This window comes from Canis lupus, chromosome 21, assembly GCF_011100685.1.
Source record: "Canis lupus familiaris isolate Mischka breed German Shepherd chromosome 21, alternate assembly UU_Cfam_GSD_1.0, whole genome shotgun sequence".
Taxonomy (NCBI): domain Eukaryota; kingdom Metazoa; phylum Chordata; class Mammalia; order Carnivora; family Canidae; genus Canis; species Canis lupus.
The window spans coordinates 32,979,908-32,998,759 of record NC_049242.1 but is presented as its reverse complement, the minus strand read 5'-3'; the positions used below and the strand labels follow the sequence as shown (position 1 = coordinate 32,998,759).

General features: G+C 44.3%; 1 protein-coding gene across 4 annotated transcripts in view; it reads left to right on the top strand.

The window, feature by feature from the left end:
* The window catches only part of SCUBE2 (signal peptide, CUB domain and EGF like domain containing 2), a 63,910-nt gene that overhangs the window by 39,548 nt on the left and 5,510 nt on the right, over positions 1–18,852 (top strand). For all 4 annotated transcript variants that reach the window (XM_038569009.1, XM_038569006.1, XM_038569007.1 and 1 more), the window contains 6 exons: positions 129–335; positions 11,378–11,545; positions 13,550–13,717; positions 14,420–14,581; positions 16,433–16,630; positions 17,801–17,953. In XM_038569009.1, the coding sequence (XP_038424937.1) occupies positions 129–335; positions 11,378–11,545; positions 13,550–13,717; positions 14,420–14,581; positions 16,433–16,630; positions 17,801–17,953 (1,056 nt within the window). The remainder of the gene's footprint in view (positions 1–128; positions 336–11,377; positions 11,546–13,549; positions 13,718–14,419; positions 14,582–16,432; positions 16,631–17,800; positions 17,954–18,852) is intronic.

The following is an 18,852-nucleotide window of genomic DNA, read 5'->3' as shown; positions in this document are numbered from 1 at the left end:
GCCCCAGGTCTCCCCTCCATTCTGTCCACAGGGAACCGTGGGTGCTGGTGGGTCCTTTGTGGGTCTGGACATCCTCCTGTGCTGCAGCCTGACCTCTTCCCCCACTGCTACCCCTCTTGTTTTGGTAGCTTCTTGTGACCTGAGTTGCACCATAAAGCGGACAGAGAAGCGGCTCCGGAAAGCTATCCGTGTGCTCCGGAAGGCAGCCAACAGGGAGCACTTTCACCTCCAGCTCTCAGGCATGGAACTTGAAGGGGCAAACAAGTCTCCCAGAACATCTGAACACCAACTAGAGTCCTGTGGAGTGGGCCAGAGCCACGCAGGAAACCAATGTGGTGAGTGACCTGCTGGGCCATTCTTGCTCACAGAGTTGTCATGAGCTCCATAAAGACTCGGGGTAACCAAAAGCATAGCCCATTCTCCCTCTCTGGGTTCACTCCAGAGAATGCTGTGGTTACCCACTCTCATTTGGGAATGACACATTAGGATTTGTTGTGCCTGCTGGACTAGGAGCTCCCTGGCACCTGGCACAGGGTCTGGTTGTGGTGGGCACTGAATAAATGTTTGCCAAATTGAGGGTTGGAAAGGAGGAAGTAGAGCAATGAGGAGAGGGAGTACTGACCTTCAAGAGTCTGAGGACGGTGGTCTTCAGAGCACTGTGGCCCTGGGTAGGGACAGACTATGGGCATGAGGCACCTATGAGGCTCCTGTACACCCCACTACCAGTTCCCCATCATCTCCCTCTGGCCTGGCTGAGGGTGGTCATGAACCTCTCCTGTCCATAGTTTTGTGCAGAGTCTGGGGGTGCCACCTGGCAGTCTTATGAGATCCCTGAGCTTCAGCTCGAGACTCCTAGTAGTGTCAGTTCCATACATGGGATGTGTGTGTGTGTGTGTGTGTGTGTGTGTGTGCGTTTCAGAATTAAGTTTGAGACCTGACATTTGAACAACACCAATTTATGAAGTTCTAGACAGGAGGAACCTGGGCAAGAGGTTCTAGGGTGGTCGGTCTTGAGATTTGTTTATTGGGTGAAATTGTTCTGGGCATTTATGGCAGATAATCACTTTATAGTCTCACTTTATAATAATCACGGTAATGATTTATTGAGTTTTCATCTGACACAGTACAACATTAAGACGGTAGCCGCTCTATCTCGCTTAACCTGAATGGTCATCTCATTAGGTTGGCATTATCATCTCCATGTAACAGATGAACAAACTGGAACTCAGAGAGCTAGGTTCTTTTGCTCTAGATCACATCAATGGGCTAACTCCAAAGCCTGTGCTCTGGTCCCAAGTAAGGTGAGTTTCGATAACCAGACTCATCCAGAATAAACTGATGTCCTTTCTCAAGCGTCAGTAGGAGGGCCCAGAAGTGAGGCTTGAGCTAAGGAGTAATAAGCCAGTGTTTCTGAAGAAGCAAAGCTGAGCCCAGGGCACTCATTCCAGAGAATTGTCAGCAATAACCAACTACTTTCAGCCCAAATCTGTTGCTTTGCCAAAATGTAGTAAAAATCAAGTGTAAAATCAAGTGTAATTGTCCACCAGGGGCTGGTTCTCAAGTAGTCTTGACTTTTATTCTAGCTGACTCTCTTAAAAGGAAAAAAAAAAAAGTTAGAAACAACCCAGCTGGTTGGTTTATTCTCATTTAAAATTATAAGAGTTCTGGTTTCTATACCAAAATGGTGACAAGCATTGGCTCTTGCTGCCCTACTTTATGGGGGGGAGTTGCAGAAACTGTCAGGGCCAGGCAGGCCAGGCCTCTCAGAGCTAGACTGCATCCCCTTCCCCATTTGCTCTCCTGGTAGGGAGAGGCCTCACAAGCTTGCCAGGGAGCCTTGGTGGCCAGTTGAGAAATCAGGCAGAACTAGAGTATTACCAATCCTACCATAACTGTGCTCCTGCAGAAAAGGGCCAAGAATGATTAGCAGGAGTTACTTAACAGAGGATGCCTCATGACCATGACAGCTTATGAAAGACACTGTAGCTGTTGTGTGTGTAAATGTGTCCTGAGATGCTTGTCATGCTTAGTTAGGCTGGATTTGTTGCTGAGAGGCAATGTGTCTTGTCTCAAGAGCTCCCTCTAGCAATGGATGAATTTTGTAGCCCACACGGAACCAAATCAGATTCACCCCGTCTGACAGCCATGTTGAGGATTTTACCATGTAGAGAAAATAGCACAAATAATTACCAGTGAAATTGCTTCCTCCTGCTGAATGGAGGAAGTGTGCACAAGGAGGGGTTGCATGTGTTAATTGGAAAGGCTTCTTCCCCATGAGACACACATGGTATGGGCTAGGGCCAGGGAACAAGTGAGTGTGTTGGGGGGCGGGGAGTATGTCTTCTATTCCTTATATTCCTAGACTATTTGCTGGTCTTAGAACTTCATCAAGACCAAGTTTCCTGGTATTTCCTGAAATCCGAATGGTACAGACATTGGAGACATGCCTAGGATAGTTCTTTTTGGAAATTATTTGCAACGTTGTCCAAAAGGAGACTCCAAAAGCATTTGGAGTCACTGAAAGGGCAGATGAGACCATTACACTTTTCCTTTAAATTTTTTTTAAGATTTTATTTGTTTATTCATGAGAGACACACACACACACACAGAGAGAGAGAGAGAGAGAGAGAGAGACAGAGACATAGGCAGAGGGAGAAGCAGGCTTCCTATGGGATCCAGGATCATGCCCTGAGCCGAAGGCAGACGCTCAACCACTGAGTCACCCAGGCATCCTGAGACTGGGAAGGTTTAATTCAACTTTCAACAGCAGTATCTTTCCTTTACAGCAGTTGAGAAAAATTAATTCAACTATTATATTTTGAGATACCATTCTGTGCCACTCTAGACTTGGATGGAGTAGTGAGAACATATGAGTGAGGAGCTAGCTAAGATTCACATTGTAACAGAAGGACATGGACAATTAACAAATAAAGAAAAAAGGTAATTACAGAAGATAAGAATACAGAGAGGGACAGAGGGGAGGAAGGATTACTCTCCACAGGTGTTCAGGAAGGCTTTCAGAGCAGGTGACATTTGATTTAAGTGAGAAGGAGCTGGCCTTGATGGGGGCAGAGTATGTTCTGGCTGAGGAGGGATCAGCAGGTGCAAATGGCTTGAGGCAGGAATGAGCCAGGCATTTTCTTCTTAATTTTTTCAGAATTGAGAAATTATTTGCAACTGAGCAGGCAGAAATTTTCTGTCTTAAATCATAGAAAATATGAAGTCAAAAATAAAAGAAAATATGAAGTCTATTAGCAATACAGACCAAATTAGATCAATGCTTATCACACAGACTTGGAAGGGTTGTGAGATAAAGCCCTGAGTTAAGCTGTGTGCTGGGCGTGGAACCTGCATAAGATTCTCTGTCCTTCTCTCTCTGCATCTCCTCCCCTTTCTCTTTTCCTCTCTCTAAAAACAAAACAAAACAAAACCACAATAAAACATAATTTAGTAAAGTGTGGACATTAATTGAGCACTTATACTGTGTTTAACACTGTGCTAAGTACTTTACATACATTATGTCATTTGATCCTCATCATAAGTCTATTTTGCAGCTTTTTTTTTTTTTTTTTTTTTACAAATAAGGAAACTAAGGCATAGGGAGGTAAGGCATTTTCTCAATGTCCACCCAGCAAATAAATGGCAGTGCCAGAGTTCAGATCCAGATCTGTCTCAAGAGCCTATATTCTTAATTCTCTCAATGGGAATACTCTCACTTCTGGGTACAGCCTGTGCCATGTGATGATTATCTACCTCTGCTAGCACTTGTATGGAGCACCCTCCATGGGCCAGCACTGCCATGGGTGCTGAGGAGGCCTGGATAAATAAGACATCATCCCTCAAGTCACATTTGGTCCTCCCAGAGGAGAGTTAGAGAAGACCTCCCCAAAGAGAGGAAGCCTAATCTGAGTTTTGAAGGATGCACAGATGACACATAAAGGAGAGTATTCAGGCAGAGGAGTAGACTTGGGAATGAGACCGAGCAAGATGCATACAGAGAATGATTGACAACTCAGTATTACTAAATCTGGAGCACAAGGTAAGATGTGGTGGGTAGCAAGGCTGGTGGGAAAAGCACAGTAGGTCATGAGAGACCTTGAGTATACTGCTAAGGAGCCTTGGCTTTATATAGGTGACAAGGTGCCATTAGAGGGTTTAATCAGGCAATTAAGGTCATGTTTGTATTCTAGAAAAATTTCTTTTATTAGATTGAGAGTCAGGACCAAAGGCAGAAAACCTAACTTGGAAGGTTTTGAATGCTTTGCATGAGAGATGTTGAGAACATAAAGGTACTAGATGGACTAGAAAATAAGCAATAGATTCTAGAAATATTTAGGAAGAACTGTGAGCAGCATTTGGTGATAAACTGGATTGGGGACTAAAAATAGGAAAGAGCTGGGGTGAGCTCAGAGGTTTTTGACGTGGCCTCCGATTGGTCCCTTGCTTACCACATGTCCCTCATCTAACCCTGCCCTGCTTCATATGTAGGAGGCATGGAGAAAAGGCCTGCAGGTTTGGTTGAATGATTGGATGAATGTGATCACTGGGGAAGAAATAATCAGAAAAGATTTATAGGAAAAGTGGGGGGGGGGGCGGAATAGACTCTTGAGAGAGCCTGAGAAAGAAAGAAAACTCAGATGTAGAAAAGGAGACTAAAGATTGAGTTCTGAATCAAAGATACAATGAGGAGTGCAGGGTGGCAAGTCAAGGAGGCTTTGGAGTCAGGGAGGGGAGCAGTCAGAGAAGCACCTTAGAAAGGTGGATCTGGTGGCAGGCTGTGAGGGCTGAGGCAGGGAGGAACGGAGGCAAGGAAGGTCATTGGAAGGTTATTGCAGTAATCTAGATTAGAGATGGTGAGGATCAAAACACCCTGATGCTATAGGGATGGACATCAGCTGATGGACAAAAGGAACACAGCTGCAGGATGCTGCAGCTGGCTGCCTGATGAGGCAGGGAGGATTGAGGTCTGGAATAATAACTATGGGCTGGACTGCAAAGATGGTGCCTGGGAGAGCAGCGATGCTGTTCATAAAGAGCAAAGCCAGAGGAGTCAGAAGAACTGGGCAGGGGAGCGAAGAGAAGCATTCTCCTTGAGGAAGTGGAATTTGAGTTGCCACAGGACTTCCAGGCAGTGATCTCCATGGGCTTCTAATAGTCTAGGAAAATGATTTTATCTTATCATGTGCAGACCAACCCTCCTATCCTGTATCTGTCCACACATATGCTGACCTGCTTCCTGTTAAACTGAATAAACCTGGCCATGCTCCTACCAAGGCCACCTCCTCCTCTTGGGCTCTGGAGCCCGTTTGCTTTCCCCTTCTCCAGAACATTGCTCCTGTTGTTATCCCCACTGACCCCTCATCTCAGAATTCTTCCTGTTTACTAGGTCGTTTCCAACAGCACACAAACCTATCTCCTGTCTTAAAAGCCAAACAGACCCTTGTTTGACTTCACACTTCTTTCCAGATACTGCCTCCTTTCTCTGACCCCCTATAGAGCAAAATTCCTTAAAAAAGTTGTCTAAACTCCCTGTCTTTGCTTCCTCCCCTCCCATTTTCTCTTCCAACCCCTACCAGTGTGGTTTCTGCTCCCAGACTCTCCACTGAAACTGCTTTTCCCAAAATTTCTAACTACCTCTGTATTGCCAAATCTAGTTGCCAACTCTTATTCAGATGACCACTCCCACCTACTAGAAACACTCTCTTCTCCTGGATTTCAGACACCACACTCTTCTGGTTCTCCTCCTACCTCACTGGCTGCTCCCTTTTGATTTTCCGTGTTGGTTCTCCCCTAATTTTTGATCTCTAAACACCCCAGGGCTCAGTCCTTCACTCTCTTCTACCTGACCTTATTCATTGCCAGAGCTCTAAATACCACCATGTGCTGGTGACTCTCAAACTCCTCTCTCCTCCAAAATAGTTCTGACCACTATTTTGAATTATGGACTTCTTTATCCCAGGATGTGTTGAATGTTCTTTATCAAGCATGCATGCATGCACACGCTTGCACGCACAGGCACACGCACACACACACACACAAGTTAAATATTTTTGAATTCATGAGTGTTTACTTATTTTAAAAGCACATACTTGTTCTGTTGGCTAATATATGATGTACATCATAAAGGAATGAGATATAGATTAAAAAGCAGTTTTAAAATAACTGGCTAGCATCTTTAGGTACCACATTTATAATCTGGCAAAGTTCATTGCTAACATTAGTGGTTGTAAATTCATTTTTTAAATAGTCTTTTTGTGAATTGCTAGTGTTTTGGCTCAACTCTTGTCAGATCTGATTTCTGTTTCTATGTCATACTGTTTGGCAAAGAGTAAAAGTTGTGTCTGCCTGACTCTTCCCTGGTGTTCACCCATTGTTGGTTGTACCTTCAGTCCAGGGTTTTCGCAGGATTGTTTGAAGTTGCTTTCTATTTTGTGCCAGTTGGTTTGGTTGAAACTCGATGAAACAATCAGGAAATTGATTCAACCAGGCAAACTGCAATTCTCAATGCATTGAAAGAAGCAAAGCAGTCGGTACTTTCCCACCCCATAGAGTTGTTCCACCACATAGGAATGCCATGTTCGTCTCTTTTCTTGGAGACCTTGTGTCTTCATGTGTGTCTACGACTCATGGAGATGCAGACAGACTGAGGCACCAATCTTAGACCATACACTGAACCAGTAACCCTTTCTTTGTTTCTCATTTTTAGGTAAAAGTTAATAGGCATAGATGTGAAGATGCTTTGCCCACACCCAGTGGATCATTTCATAAAGCCCTGCGGTGTCGCATTCTACCTGCAAACCACCAGTAAAACCAATGCCTTTTCAATATCGACACTTGTGTGGCCAACAGGCGTCTTAAACTCAGTGTGTCTATCTGCCTCCCTCCCTCCCTCCTAAGTAAAACCTGCTTCTCCCTCATCTCAGTAAATGGCACCTCTATTTACCTCATTGTTCAAATTGAAAATCTCACATTTTCTTGACCCCTGTCATTCTGTCATGCTCCTCATCCAGTTCGTTAGCAAATTCTACCTTCACATTATATTCTTACTCTAAGTAGATATGTCTTCCTTCATCATTACCACTCTATTCCAAACCACCAGCATCCTGGGCCCAGTCTGTTGTGACAGGCTCTGAATTGTTTTTCAGTCCTTGCCTGCCTCGTGGTCTCCACATAGCAGCCAGAATATCTATTAGAAACATAAGTCAGATCATGCCATTCCTCTATGCAAATCCTCCAACATGCTTTGAGTAAGGTCTAATTTCCTTACCATGACCTTCAAGAACCTGCATCATCTAGCTCTTGCTTGCTTTTTAGGATTCCTTTCCTGTTACCCTGGCTCTTTTACTCTATTCCTGCTGCATTGGCTTTTTTTTTCTTTTTCTTTTGCTCTTAGGCAATGCCATTGCAAGGCCAGTTTGTTCATTTCAGTCTGATCTCAGCTCAGAGAGGAAAGCCTGGCTACTCTTCTGAGACTATATACACACAAACTCCACTCCCACCACTCTTTGTATTCCCTTCTTACCCTGTTTTGCTTTTCTTTATCATATTTACCTCTAGGTAGCATTCTGCTATATATTTATTTACTTACCCATTTATTGTGCATATTCTCCAGAATGAGAGTCCCCTAGGGCAGGGCCATGTCTGTCTTGTGTGCTATAGCTCCAGCTCTATTTAGAACAGAACTCAACACATAATCAGTACTAAGTATTTTACTGAACTAATGTATTTTCACAGGGACAACAGGTGAAATCCTAAAGATAGCCACCAACATTGAGAGAAAAGAGGGCAAGGGGCAAATCTTTGGGGAAATATTGCAATTGAAGGCAAAAGAGGCACTTTAAGGGAAATGACGTCTCTCCCTGCCTCCCCCATTAACTAAGCATGAAGAGAGCATAGCATGCATTGGGGAACCCAGCCAGGAAGGCGTCAGCTGGACTCCGCTCTCTGCCCCAACTCTAAGAACAGACACCAAAAACCTGGACAGTGTGACAGCTCAACCTCTGAGCCAAGGGGGTGCTCTGTCCTGTTATCCTGAAACACCCATTTAACAGGGTTTCAAACTGGGATCCCAAGGCCACGGTGTTGTCTTAGCCTCTGAGCTGTGACAAAGCAGCAGCTCCAGAACACCCTGGGAATCTGCGTGGGCTGCTTGTGGCTTTCCTTCAGAAGTCAAAGCGTGACTCTTAAGAAAACAGACCCTAGAGAATGACCTCTTTTATTAGGTTCACCATCTTCGCCACAGAGAGACCATAGTGTTTGTCCATAGCCTGAAATACTCAAAGGCCATCAGTGTTGAAAAGAGGGTGAGCCTTCAGGTCTCTTTGTTGCCATTAATCCTTGTCCCTGCTGGTCTCTCCCTTTTGCATCAGAAAAGCTTTCTTGTATTTTTTTTTTTCTTAAGAGGGGGAGAAAACAGCTGTGTGGGATTTGAGAATGGGATTTTAATGGTCACTGAAGACGTACAAAAGCTCTGCTGTGATCCTGAAGTGTTCTGGGGGCAATTGACTCCTTTGTCTGGGGCAGCAAAACATGCTGGCTGCTCAAGGAGAAAAGAGAACCAACTGGAACATGCGATTGAGGTCTCTTCAGACCAAATCTTCAGCACATTTGCAAAAAAGTGGTTTTCAGGCATCTCTTCATGACATTCAGAATCACTCTTTGCTATTTAGCTCATTTTTACCTTGTGAAAGAAATTAATTTGGAAGGTGCTTGGCAGGAATTATTTCTGTAGGTCTTTCTGGAAGGAAAATGGAAACTGTGAGTGACAATATGAGTTTGTTTATGTGAAGCAGGCCTTTCACTGGGAGAAAAAAGACCAGTGCCCTCCTTTCTGCAGTGACAAGGGGGCATTTCTCAGCCCTTTGCTCAGTTGGGAAATTGCAACAGCTGTGGGACATTGTGAGGCTTCTCAAAATGTAACCTCAAAAAGGCTTTGGGGGATTTAAATAGTTCTAAGGACGAGTGGACCCCCAGAGCAGCAGGAGCCCATCCTGTTATATTTTCCAACGAGAACCAGAGCCATTCTCATGCACCCATGAAGGGATCCATTTTCTGCCAGAGGAACTACAGCAGAACAGACCATGCTGATCTGACTCTAAGTTATGATTAAGGTGGCTTTGAAATCATTGCCATCATCTGGCACTTTCCCATTAGCGGAATGAATGTTACAAAAATGGAAATGGCTTGGCTAGAGGGGCTCCAGATGGCCTTGGTTTTATTTACTTTCTACCAGCCTTCACAACATCTGACTCCTTAGAGCCACGAAGAAGTTATTCTCTGCCTGCTGGCCTGCTGCTAGCCTTCAGACAGTCAGGTGGGACACAGGATAAAAAGTCATGAATTCCTAGTATATAATTCAGCCCAGCTTCTCATGGGAGATTAGCTGAAACCAGAACCATCATGGAAACCACTATCAAGTGGGGCTGTGTTTAGAGACTAGGTCTGGAATCAGACTTTGTCTGCCACAGCTCTATGCATCGGGCCCATTAGAATGCTGTTTGTTGAGAAAGCAAGAGTTTGGTTCCCTTTTAATTTTTTAAAAATATGATAAAATTAAATTAAAATGATACACAGATATTATAAAAGACAATCCAAACAGTATTAAAAAGTATTAAATTTTAGATTTTAGAGTAGACTTTTGATTGAATTTAATTATAGACTTAATATTTGAAATGTAGCATATTTTGGCTTATGATTTAGAAAAAACCTTGTTTCGGTTTTTTTCAGATTATAAAGTGAATAATGAAAAGACATTTTTATTAATGGTAATAGAGGACTTTGTCATGTTTAACTCTAGAAGTATATATGCAGGGCAGCTCAGGTGGCTCAGTGGTTTAGCGATGCCTTCCGCCCAGGGTGTGATCCTGGAGACCTGGGATCCAGTCCCACATCAGGCTCCCTGCATGGAGTCTGCTTCTCCCTCTGCCTGTGTCTCTGCCTCTCTCTCTGTGTCTCTCATGAATAAATAAATAAAATCTTTAAAAAAGTATAGATGTAGATTGCATTTGTAGGAAAGCATGAAAACGGGTATTCCCCCTCACAGACATTGAAGAGATATAATAGCTAATATTATCATGTGATATTTTGTTTTCTATTTCTCAGCAGCTTAAGTCTGAAAGAGAATGTGTTTATTCCAGTCAGACTCCTCTAACATCACGTAGAGAATCCTCGGCAGTCTTGAATTAAGATTCAGTCTGCACTTTTGCAAGAGCCCTTTCTCCCTCTTAAATTCAAAGCTCTTAATCTCACTGTAGGTGTATTTCACAGACTAGCTGTGGGACCTTGGCCAAATTATTTAATATCCTTAAGTCTGTTTCTGTAAAATGGAGTTAATAATAGCACCTAACTCCTTAGGGTTGTTTTCAGGGACAAATGAGATAAGGTATGAAAAGCTTTTGGCATGATGAACAGGAGATTGCAAGTATTCAGCAAATGTTAGCCATTAGAAAGGCTATTTTGATGGTTATGTTGATGTCTGAATATGATACTGAGAACCCACTTAAGAACATTTACTTTATATTCATATTATAAAAGAAGATATAAATCTACATTTAACTAACAACACCAGAAATATACCCAGAAGCATTGTTTATTAATTTCCTTGTAGTTCATTCTTTCAGGAGACATTTACCATGGTTTACTTTTCATAACACATGAACTTTATTACAAACACAAAGCATGTTGTGTTGGAGAGCTTATTGGTAAGACTCTTGAGATTACCCTCCCTACAGCCACCAGAGGGTGAGCTTTTCAGAACCCAGCTCTGGTCATATTCCTCTCTTTTAATGGCTCCTCAACCTGAAGAATAAAACCCAAATGCCTAGCATTCAAGAATTTCTAAAGTCTATCCTAACCTTCCTTTCTTCCCTCTTCTCCTGTATGTTGTACGTGACCTTTTATGACCTGCTCCTTTTCCTTCTTGGGGAGATCCTATTCATCCTTTAAGGGTCCACACAAACGTGGCCTCCTCTAGGAAGCCTTTAGGGATGCCATCAGCCAGAATTAATATCACCCTCTTCTCTGTTCTTTCAGCATTGGGAGTATGTTCAATGAATGGTTTTCACTTTATAACCCTTCCGACAGTCCTATGAAACAGGAGAAGTCATCAAGTGCTTGTGCTCAAAAATAATTAGGACCACTGTGATCCCTGCTTCTAAGGAGCTCGTGGTCTAGGGAGAGAGAACCCATGAACACCTCTAACGGTGGGCAACATGGCAAGGGGTGTACACAGAAAACCCAAAGGAGGTACACATTCTGTATTCAGGGCGTTTGTGTGGAGGAGTGTGGGGTCAATGCCATCTATTTGCACCTATCACTCATATCATCCTTCCTTGGCTTCTGTCCCCTCACTGACTAGATCATTTCCCCCTTTGGCTAGTCAGTTGCAGGGCTGGGACATATTATGATGGAGTGCAAGAACGCTGCATGTGTCCAAATGGAACCTTCCAAAATGAGGAAGGACAAATCACATGCGAACCTTGCCCAAGATCAGAAAATCCTGGAGCCCTGAAGACTCCAGAAGCTTGGAATGTATCGGAATGTGGAGGTAAGTGTTCCATCTTCCTCTTCTTATTCCTCTGGTCTCCAATATTACCTAGACAGAAGGCATAAGTAGCGTTTCAGTGCAAATAGCACAAACTGCACCTTGGGCTTCCTACAGGCAGGGACCATATTATATTGGCTTCGTCTTTGGCTTCAGTGCCTGCCTCAGTGCCCAACACATGCTGGGCTGATGCTCACTTGAATAAATAAATGAAAAGCTGATAGAATACATTGGCAGAAGAAAAGGTGGAAGGGTTGCTGTTGCATGCTTTACTCACTGTAAATAAATATACCTTGAGACCTTATTGATCTCCCAGTGTATGGGGATGGTCTGAAAGTGTTAAGTTGGAGAAAGTAGTTCTAATTATTTTTCCAGCTTTGGTCTCAAATTCATACCTTATTGATTTTTTTTTTTTACCTTATTGATTTTTAAAGAGTATCCATCTGGTTGTTTTGTCAGAACTCTGGGAAGAGGTTTTAATGTCCCTTATAAAATGTTAACTCTGGAGCCAAGCTTACTTGGGTTTTGTGGGCTTGTTTCCTATTTATTTTATTAGTAAATGTCTTCCTTTTATTAGATGGAAGAAGGGCCAAATTGATGCTCTGTGAGTTCAAATAGAAGGTGTGATCTAACACTGCAGTTTGTAGGTGATGTCCGTGGTGAAGAGCACGGGATGTCCTGTGGCTCCCATCTCTCCTCCCAGTGACCTCCAGAGCCAGCTTTAGCCCCCACCTAAATGACTCCAGGCTCAACTACAGGACCTTTCAAAAGGTTTAAAAGTCATAGGGTGCCTGGGTGGCTCAGTCAGTTGCATCCAACTCTTGATTTTGGCTCAGGTCATGACCTCAGGGTCGTGAGATGGAACCCCATGGAGGGCTCTACTCAGCAGGAAGTCTGCTTGAGATTTTCTCTCTCCCTCAGCCTCTGCCCCTCTCCTCCCCTCAAACCAACTACAGGGTTGATAAGGAGGCACTTTGGGACATCTGTTTACACTATGTGACCTTATTAAGATATCTTTATAGTAAGAATAATACTAGTAATAATAGCAATTGCCAACACTTATTAAATACTTAACCTATGCCAGGCATCATGCAAGGTGTATTACATGAATTATTATTATGGTTGTTGTATCACTACAACAACTTTGTGAGGTTAAAGTGAATGGTTGAAGGTCATACAGCCAAAGAGTGGAGGATTTGAATCAGAACATAGGTCTGACAGACTCCAGACTCTTCCTTTGAATGTGTGTTCACTAAATGCCATTATATCTATAACCTATGGCTAATAAGAAGACCATGAAATGTAATAGGGGAGAAATGATCAGCAGTACAAGAGACACAGCTTTTCATAACATCTTGGCAGTGACAAGCTAATTCCTAAGAATCATGTGCTCTTAGAAATCTTTTTGTTTATGGCTGTGCTTCTTGTCATAAATTTAAAAAATGATCAAGTAGGGTGTTTAAAGTAAATGCCATTGGGTCCCTCTATCAATATGGATTAGATTGGTTGGATTTAGTAGAAGGAGGCCAGGACACACTTTAGTGACTTAGTAAACCTAATTGATAAAACAGGGAGACTCTTTCATGACCAGAAGAGTCTTTATATCACTAGGATGTAATCAGCTGGGTGAGGGTATACTTCTGGGTTGAATTGATTCCAGAGCAGAGAACCCTCCCTGGGGAGGGTGCTGGCTGTGCACTGTGTAGTCCTAAACCTTAAGCAAACTCAGGCATGGTCCATTCTTTGGAAGCAGTTGACCCTTGGCTCCTTGGTCTCTGTCTTTGCACTGTGCTCTGTAGCCCTGTGTGTAAACATCAGGCGCTCACGTGCCACCTTCTCAGGGTCAGTGGCAGGGCAGGGCAGGACTTTTCTCACTGAGGTGGGAGCTCAGATCAGCAGAGGGTGACAGGTCTGACCAAATTCTGAGCTCATCTACAGAGAGATGGGGAAGTGTCCGCCCAAGGGACACAGGGGACCTTGCTCACTTAGGGTCATTGGTTTCCCCAGGTCTTTGCCAACCTGGTGAATATTCTGCAGATGGTTTTGCACCCTGCCAGCTCTGCGCCCTGGGCACATTCCAGCCTGAGGCTGGCCGTACTTCCTGCTTCCCCTGTGGAGGAGGGCTCCCCACCAAACACCTGGGAGCCACTTCCTTCCAGGACTGTGAGACCAGAGGTGAGGACTTGGCAGCTTGCCTTTTTCCAGAACTGAATTTCCCTTTTGAGAACCATGGGAGTCTGGTCAAGCTCCGATCAAGCCCAGTCCAGAGATGCCCTGTGTGGTCCCAGTGGCTGGGAGATCAGGTCCCAGCTCCATCTACTCCTGCAGGATGTGCAGGGAGCATGGGAACTCTCTAGACGTGGTCTCCCCCAACCACCTGGACCCCTTCAAACAGGGCTGACCAGTCTAGGAGAGGTTCTTGGCTCCTTCTTTTCAGTCTTCCTCCATCCCAGCACCCTTCCCTGGAGCTCCCCTCCCATACAGGTCCTACCTGTCCCCAGAGCCCAACTGCCGCTTCTCCCAGGGCCCCAACGCTGGGCCTGGCATCAGTTTGACATCCTCAGAGCTGACAAGTGCTCCCTGCATGAAAACTCAGCTATGCTCATCTATGCCAGACTCTGCACGTGCTGTAAACTCTTTGAAGCTACACCCATAGTTTGTTCCCTTTGTATTTTTCTCAGTGTCATGAGTCATAAGTCCCACCCAAGCTGGCTATTTAGGGAATTAAGTGTTGATTAGCCCCAGATAAGTAGGAAAGCAGTACTTTGTTTGGGTATACAAATTTATATCACGGACTGTGAAAACTTTTATGTGACTGATAAATATAGTTTTGCTTTGTTTTTTTGCTTCATTCTTCCCCCCATCCCCACCCCACAGTTCAATGTTCACCTGGACATTTCTACAACACCACCACTCACCGATGTATCCGTTGCCCAGCAGGAACATATCAGCCTGAATTTGGAAAAAATAACTGTGTTTCTTGCCCAGGAAATACTACCACTGACTTTGATGGCTCCACAAACATAACCCAGTGTAAAGGTGGGTCTCTCTAAGGCTTTTACAGTCTTGACCCAGAGGAAAGTGCCTGGGTCCACCTGGGGCAGGGAGGTTGGGGCAGGTGTCCCAGGCCCATTGAGAACCATGAGGAAGCTATTACCCGGCTCCGAGTGCTGCAGGTTGGTGCTGAAGGAGAGCCATGCTTGACTCCCAGGTACTCCCCTGTGCTGATCCTGGCTACTCCTCCAGGCATCTCGACAGGATAAATTTGCTGACATTTCCTCTGAGCTGCAGAATTTCAGTTCAGCAAACACTGTTTGAGGACCTGTTACATTCTAGACATGGCAAGCAGAAGTCCCTGGCCCTGCAGGCAGCACAGGCTGTAGGATTGCAGAGGAGAGGGCAATTCATTCTGTCTAGTGAGATGAGGAAAGGCTTCTAGAGGGCACAGGAAGGTTTTGATGGAGAGAAAGGGGGGGGATTGGGAGAAAGAGCTTTATACCCAAGACAACAACTGTGAGGAAGTACAGACTCAGAAGAGTGAAAGAAGAGAAGAGACCCCTAGACCTGGATCATGGAATGTCTCAGGAGAATCTGAGGCAGATCAGGAAGGGAAGCCTTGAAGGCCACACAGTGGAGTTTAATTTGTATTCTATAGGAATGGGGAAGCAAATCATTCAAAGACTTGCTGCATGCTTGGGCCAGTTGGTTGCTTTTTAATCACTATGTAAAATTCTCCAGTAAAGGTCAGAAGTAAATCTCTGCTGATCTATTATCAGTAAGACAGCAGGTGTAGGGGAGCAAGGAGATCTCCCCAAACTGGAGGAATTTGAGATTGGGGTTCACAGTGTTATAAAATTCTTCCCTATACCCAGATGCAGTCTGTTTCTTTGTCCCCCCATCCCTGGCCTTTGGTTGGCCCTTAGGAACCACATGGCACAGATCCTCAGGTAGCCCTTCAGGCTTGAAGGCAGTTTTCTCAACTCCATGGCTCTCCCCACTTGACCCCCTTCCAAGAAGAAAAGCCTCTTTATTTTTTTCTAATGGAAATAATAATTCCCAGTTATAATTAAAGAGGAAAAAGTCTCTTCAACATCCCCTCTTGCACACATTCACCTGACAGTTTTAAACAGTAAGCCCCTCCCTTGAGGTCAAGGACTGTGTCTTTCTCATTTCTGAACCCCCAGAGCTTTTGCTAACATTTGTTAGATGAATGGAGATTCAATGAATGAAGATATGCCTAAACTGGTTTTGTGTGTGTGTGTGTGTGTGTGTGTGTGTGTGTGTGTGTGATACTCCTTGCCCTTGATGCCAGAGGTGAATATCCAGCATGCCCCATATTGGCGGATACCTAATTGGATACCTAATTGGAATTCTCTTCCACACCAAAAATAAAATGTGCTCTTGACTAGAAAGAAAAGAGAAAGACTATGGATATCATGAATTCATATAAGGTCTCTAGGAAAGGTCAAATATCCTCTAATTAGCAGTAAGCTCTATTCTTCCTATTTTGACAGACCTAGAAGTTCTGTGTCATGGGTTCCCCTTGCACTTAGACTTTGTAAACAAAATATTGAATACTAAAGTTGTCCTTTGTTTCACAAATGCCTGCTCAAGATCACCTTCAAGTTAGTGAGAAAATGGTAACTCAGAGGGGAACTCAGTATGGTGAGCTCTGTGTGGGGAGTTAGTGTAGTTCGGCTCCCACAGAGAGGTGGAGGACTAGACTTTACAGGGCACAGGGCACACTAATTCCTGGGATGGTGCCATCTGCACACCTCATGCCTTGATGGCAATAGGGCTGCAGCAGTTTTCATCAACTGAGCTGCCTATTGTCATGACACAGTGACAACAGTGTTGTGCCTTCATAACTCATGGCATTTCCCTTTCCAGACAGAAGATGTGGAGGAGAGCTGGGAGATTTTACCGGATACATTGAATCCCCAAACTACCCAGGCAATTACCCAGCCAACACCGAGTGTACATGGACCATCAACCCACCACCCAAGCGCCGAATCTTGATCGTGGTCCCTGAGATCTTCCTGCCCATAGAAGATGACTGTGGAGACTACCTGGTGATGCGGAAAACCTGTGCGTCCCCTCCCTCTGTCCCCCTCCCTTTCTAAGGCTAGTGGAAAAGCCTGCTGGCATGCTCCCCAGCTTTAAGTGTGAGCAGCACACCTAGGGTGTCCCCTCTATATTAGAACAGAGATGGGACATAAGTTTATAGCATTTGCCAAGAAACAAAATTTAGACAAAAGCCCATCTTGAGGCCTCTTGGTGAACCCCAGAGGAAGTGATTCTGCAGGTCAGTCTTTCCCTCTAGGCTCACTGTGGACCCTCTTCTACAACATCATGGAGCCAATGAAGCTCATAGAGGGCTGGCCCCACACACTTGTTTCACCATGGGAAGCCACTTGTGGCTTGGGGACTGACTAAGGTAAAGGTCATAGTCCAGCCAGGAGGGACCCCCCCTCCCATCTTGGCATATGACCCAGTGTCCATTGAGAGACACTACCATCAACACAACTTCAAGGCAGTATAGTGACTGGGCCCAGCAGCCAGTCTGCTTAGATCTGAACCCAGTTTCACCTCTTGTTGGTTCTGTGAACCATACATTCTGGATTTTTCTGTGACTTAGTTTCCTTTTTTGTTAAAATGGGGATAGTAGAGTTCTTACCTCATAGAGTCATCATGAGGAATAAATGAGTTCATATTCATAAAGCACTTAGAATAATGACACATGGAGCCACCATGTGTTTGCCACTCTTACTAGTGGTTACAGTGTCTCAAGTCAGGTATAGTTTGAATCCTGACTTATCCACATACTGACTTTGTGACACAACCTCTGTAAATGAGTTAACAACTGCACCAACTTCCTATGGTTTTTGGAGGGGTAACGAGGTAAAGTCCATAAAGTGTGCCCTGCCCTGCCCTGCCTGGTCAGAAGAAGCGGGGATCTGTGATGATTATTGCTGGCCTCTGAACTTGGAGGCCTCTCCTCAGCTCCTGCAGTGGGCACTGGGGCCTAGGCTGCTGCTGTTTGCCTAGCCCTGGGCCTTTCAATTCTCTGAGGGAATCCAGTCACCAGCTGAGTCTACTCAGTTTCCAGGACTTTGGCCCCCTATGGTGACAAAACTGGGCCTGAGGAGCTCTTGATCATGACTTGTTTTACGGCGCATTTGAAAAAATGAGTGTTATTGTTTGGCTGCTCAGGATGAGTCTTGAAGACCACCTCCCCCCCCGACCTTCCCTTGGCAGCTTCATCTAATTCTGTGACAACATATGAAACCTGCCAGACCTACGAACGCCCCATCGCCTTCACCTCCAGATCAAAGAAGCTGTGGATTCAGTTTAAGTCCAATGAAGGGAACAGTGCCAGAGGCTTCCAGGTCCCTTATGTGACTTATGATGGTAAGCACTGTGAAGCTCAGGCCACACCACACCCAAGGAGCTTCTTTGCTTTCAATCACACCAACTTCTGGGCCAGCTGGTGGATTGCTGACAAGCACACATGCTCAGAAAGGCAGGTGGGATAAGGAGAAAGGACACTGCTGACTCACAAGTGCCAAATTTTAAACAGGCGTCTGGGGACACTAGCTGCAGGGATGAAAACATGTTTCAGAAAATAAATAAAAATGAGCATAGCTTGGTGGGTGAGAACATGGGCCAGCCCTGGCCTCATCTTTTCAGTGACATTGTGTAAGTTATTCACCATCTCTAAGCCTCATTTTCTTTCCTTTTTTTTTTTTTACATTTAAAAAATTTTTAATTCAATTAATCAAAAAAATTTTTAATTCAATTAATTAACATATACTGTATTATTAGTTTCAGAGGTAGAGTTCAGTGATTCATCAGTTGCATATAACACCCAGTCCTCATTACATCAAGTGCCCTCCTTAATGCCCATCACCCAGTTATCCCATCTGCCCATCTACTACCCCTCCAGCAACCCTCAGTTTGTTTTCTAGAGTTAAGAGTCACTTATAGTTTTTCTCCCTTTCTGGTTTTGTCTTGCTTATTTTTTCCTCCCTTCCCCTACGATCCTCTGTTTTGTTTCTTAAATTCCATATATGAGTGAGATCGTATAATTGTTTTTCTTTAACTGACTTATTTCACTTATTGTACTCAGCACAATAAGTGAAATTAAGTTCCTCTAGTTCTATCCATGTCATTGCAAATGGCAAGATTTCAATTTTTTTGATGACTGAGTAGTAGTCCATTATATATATATACCATATCTTCTTTATCTATTCATCTGTGGATGGACATCTGGGCTCTTTCCATATTTTGGCTATTGTGGACATTGCTAC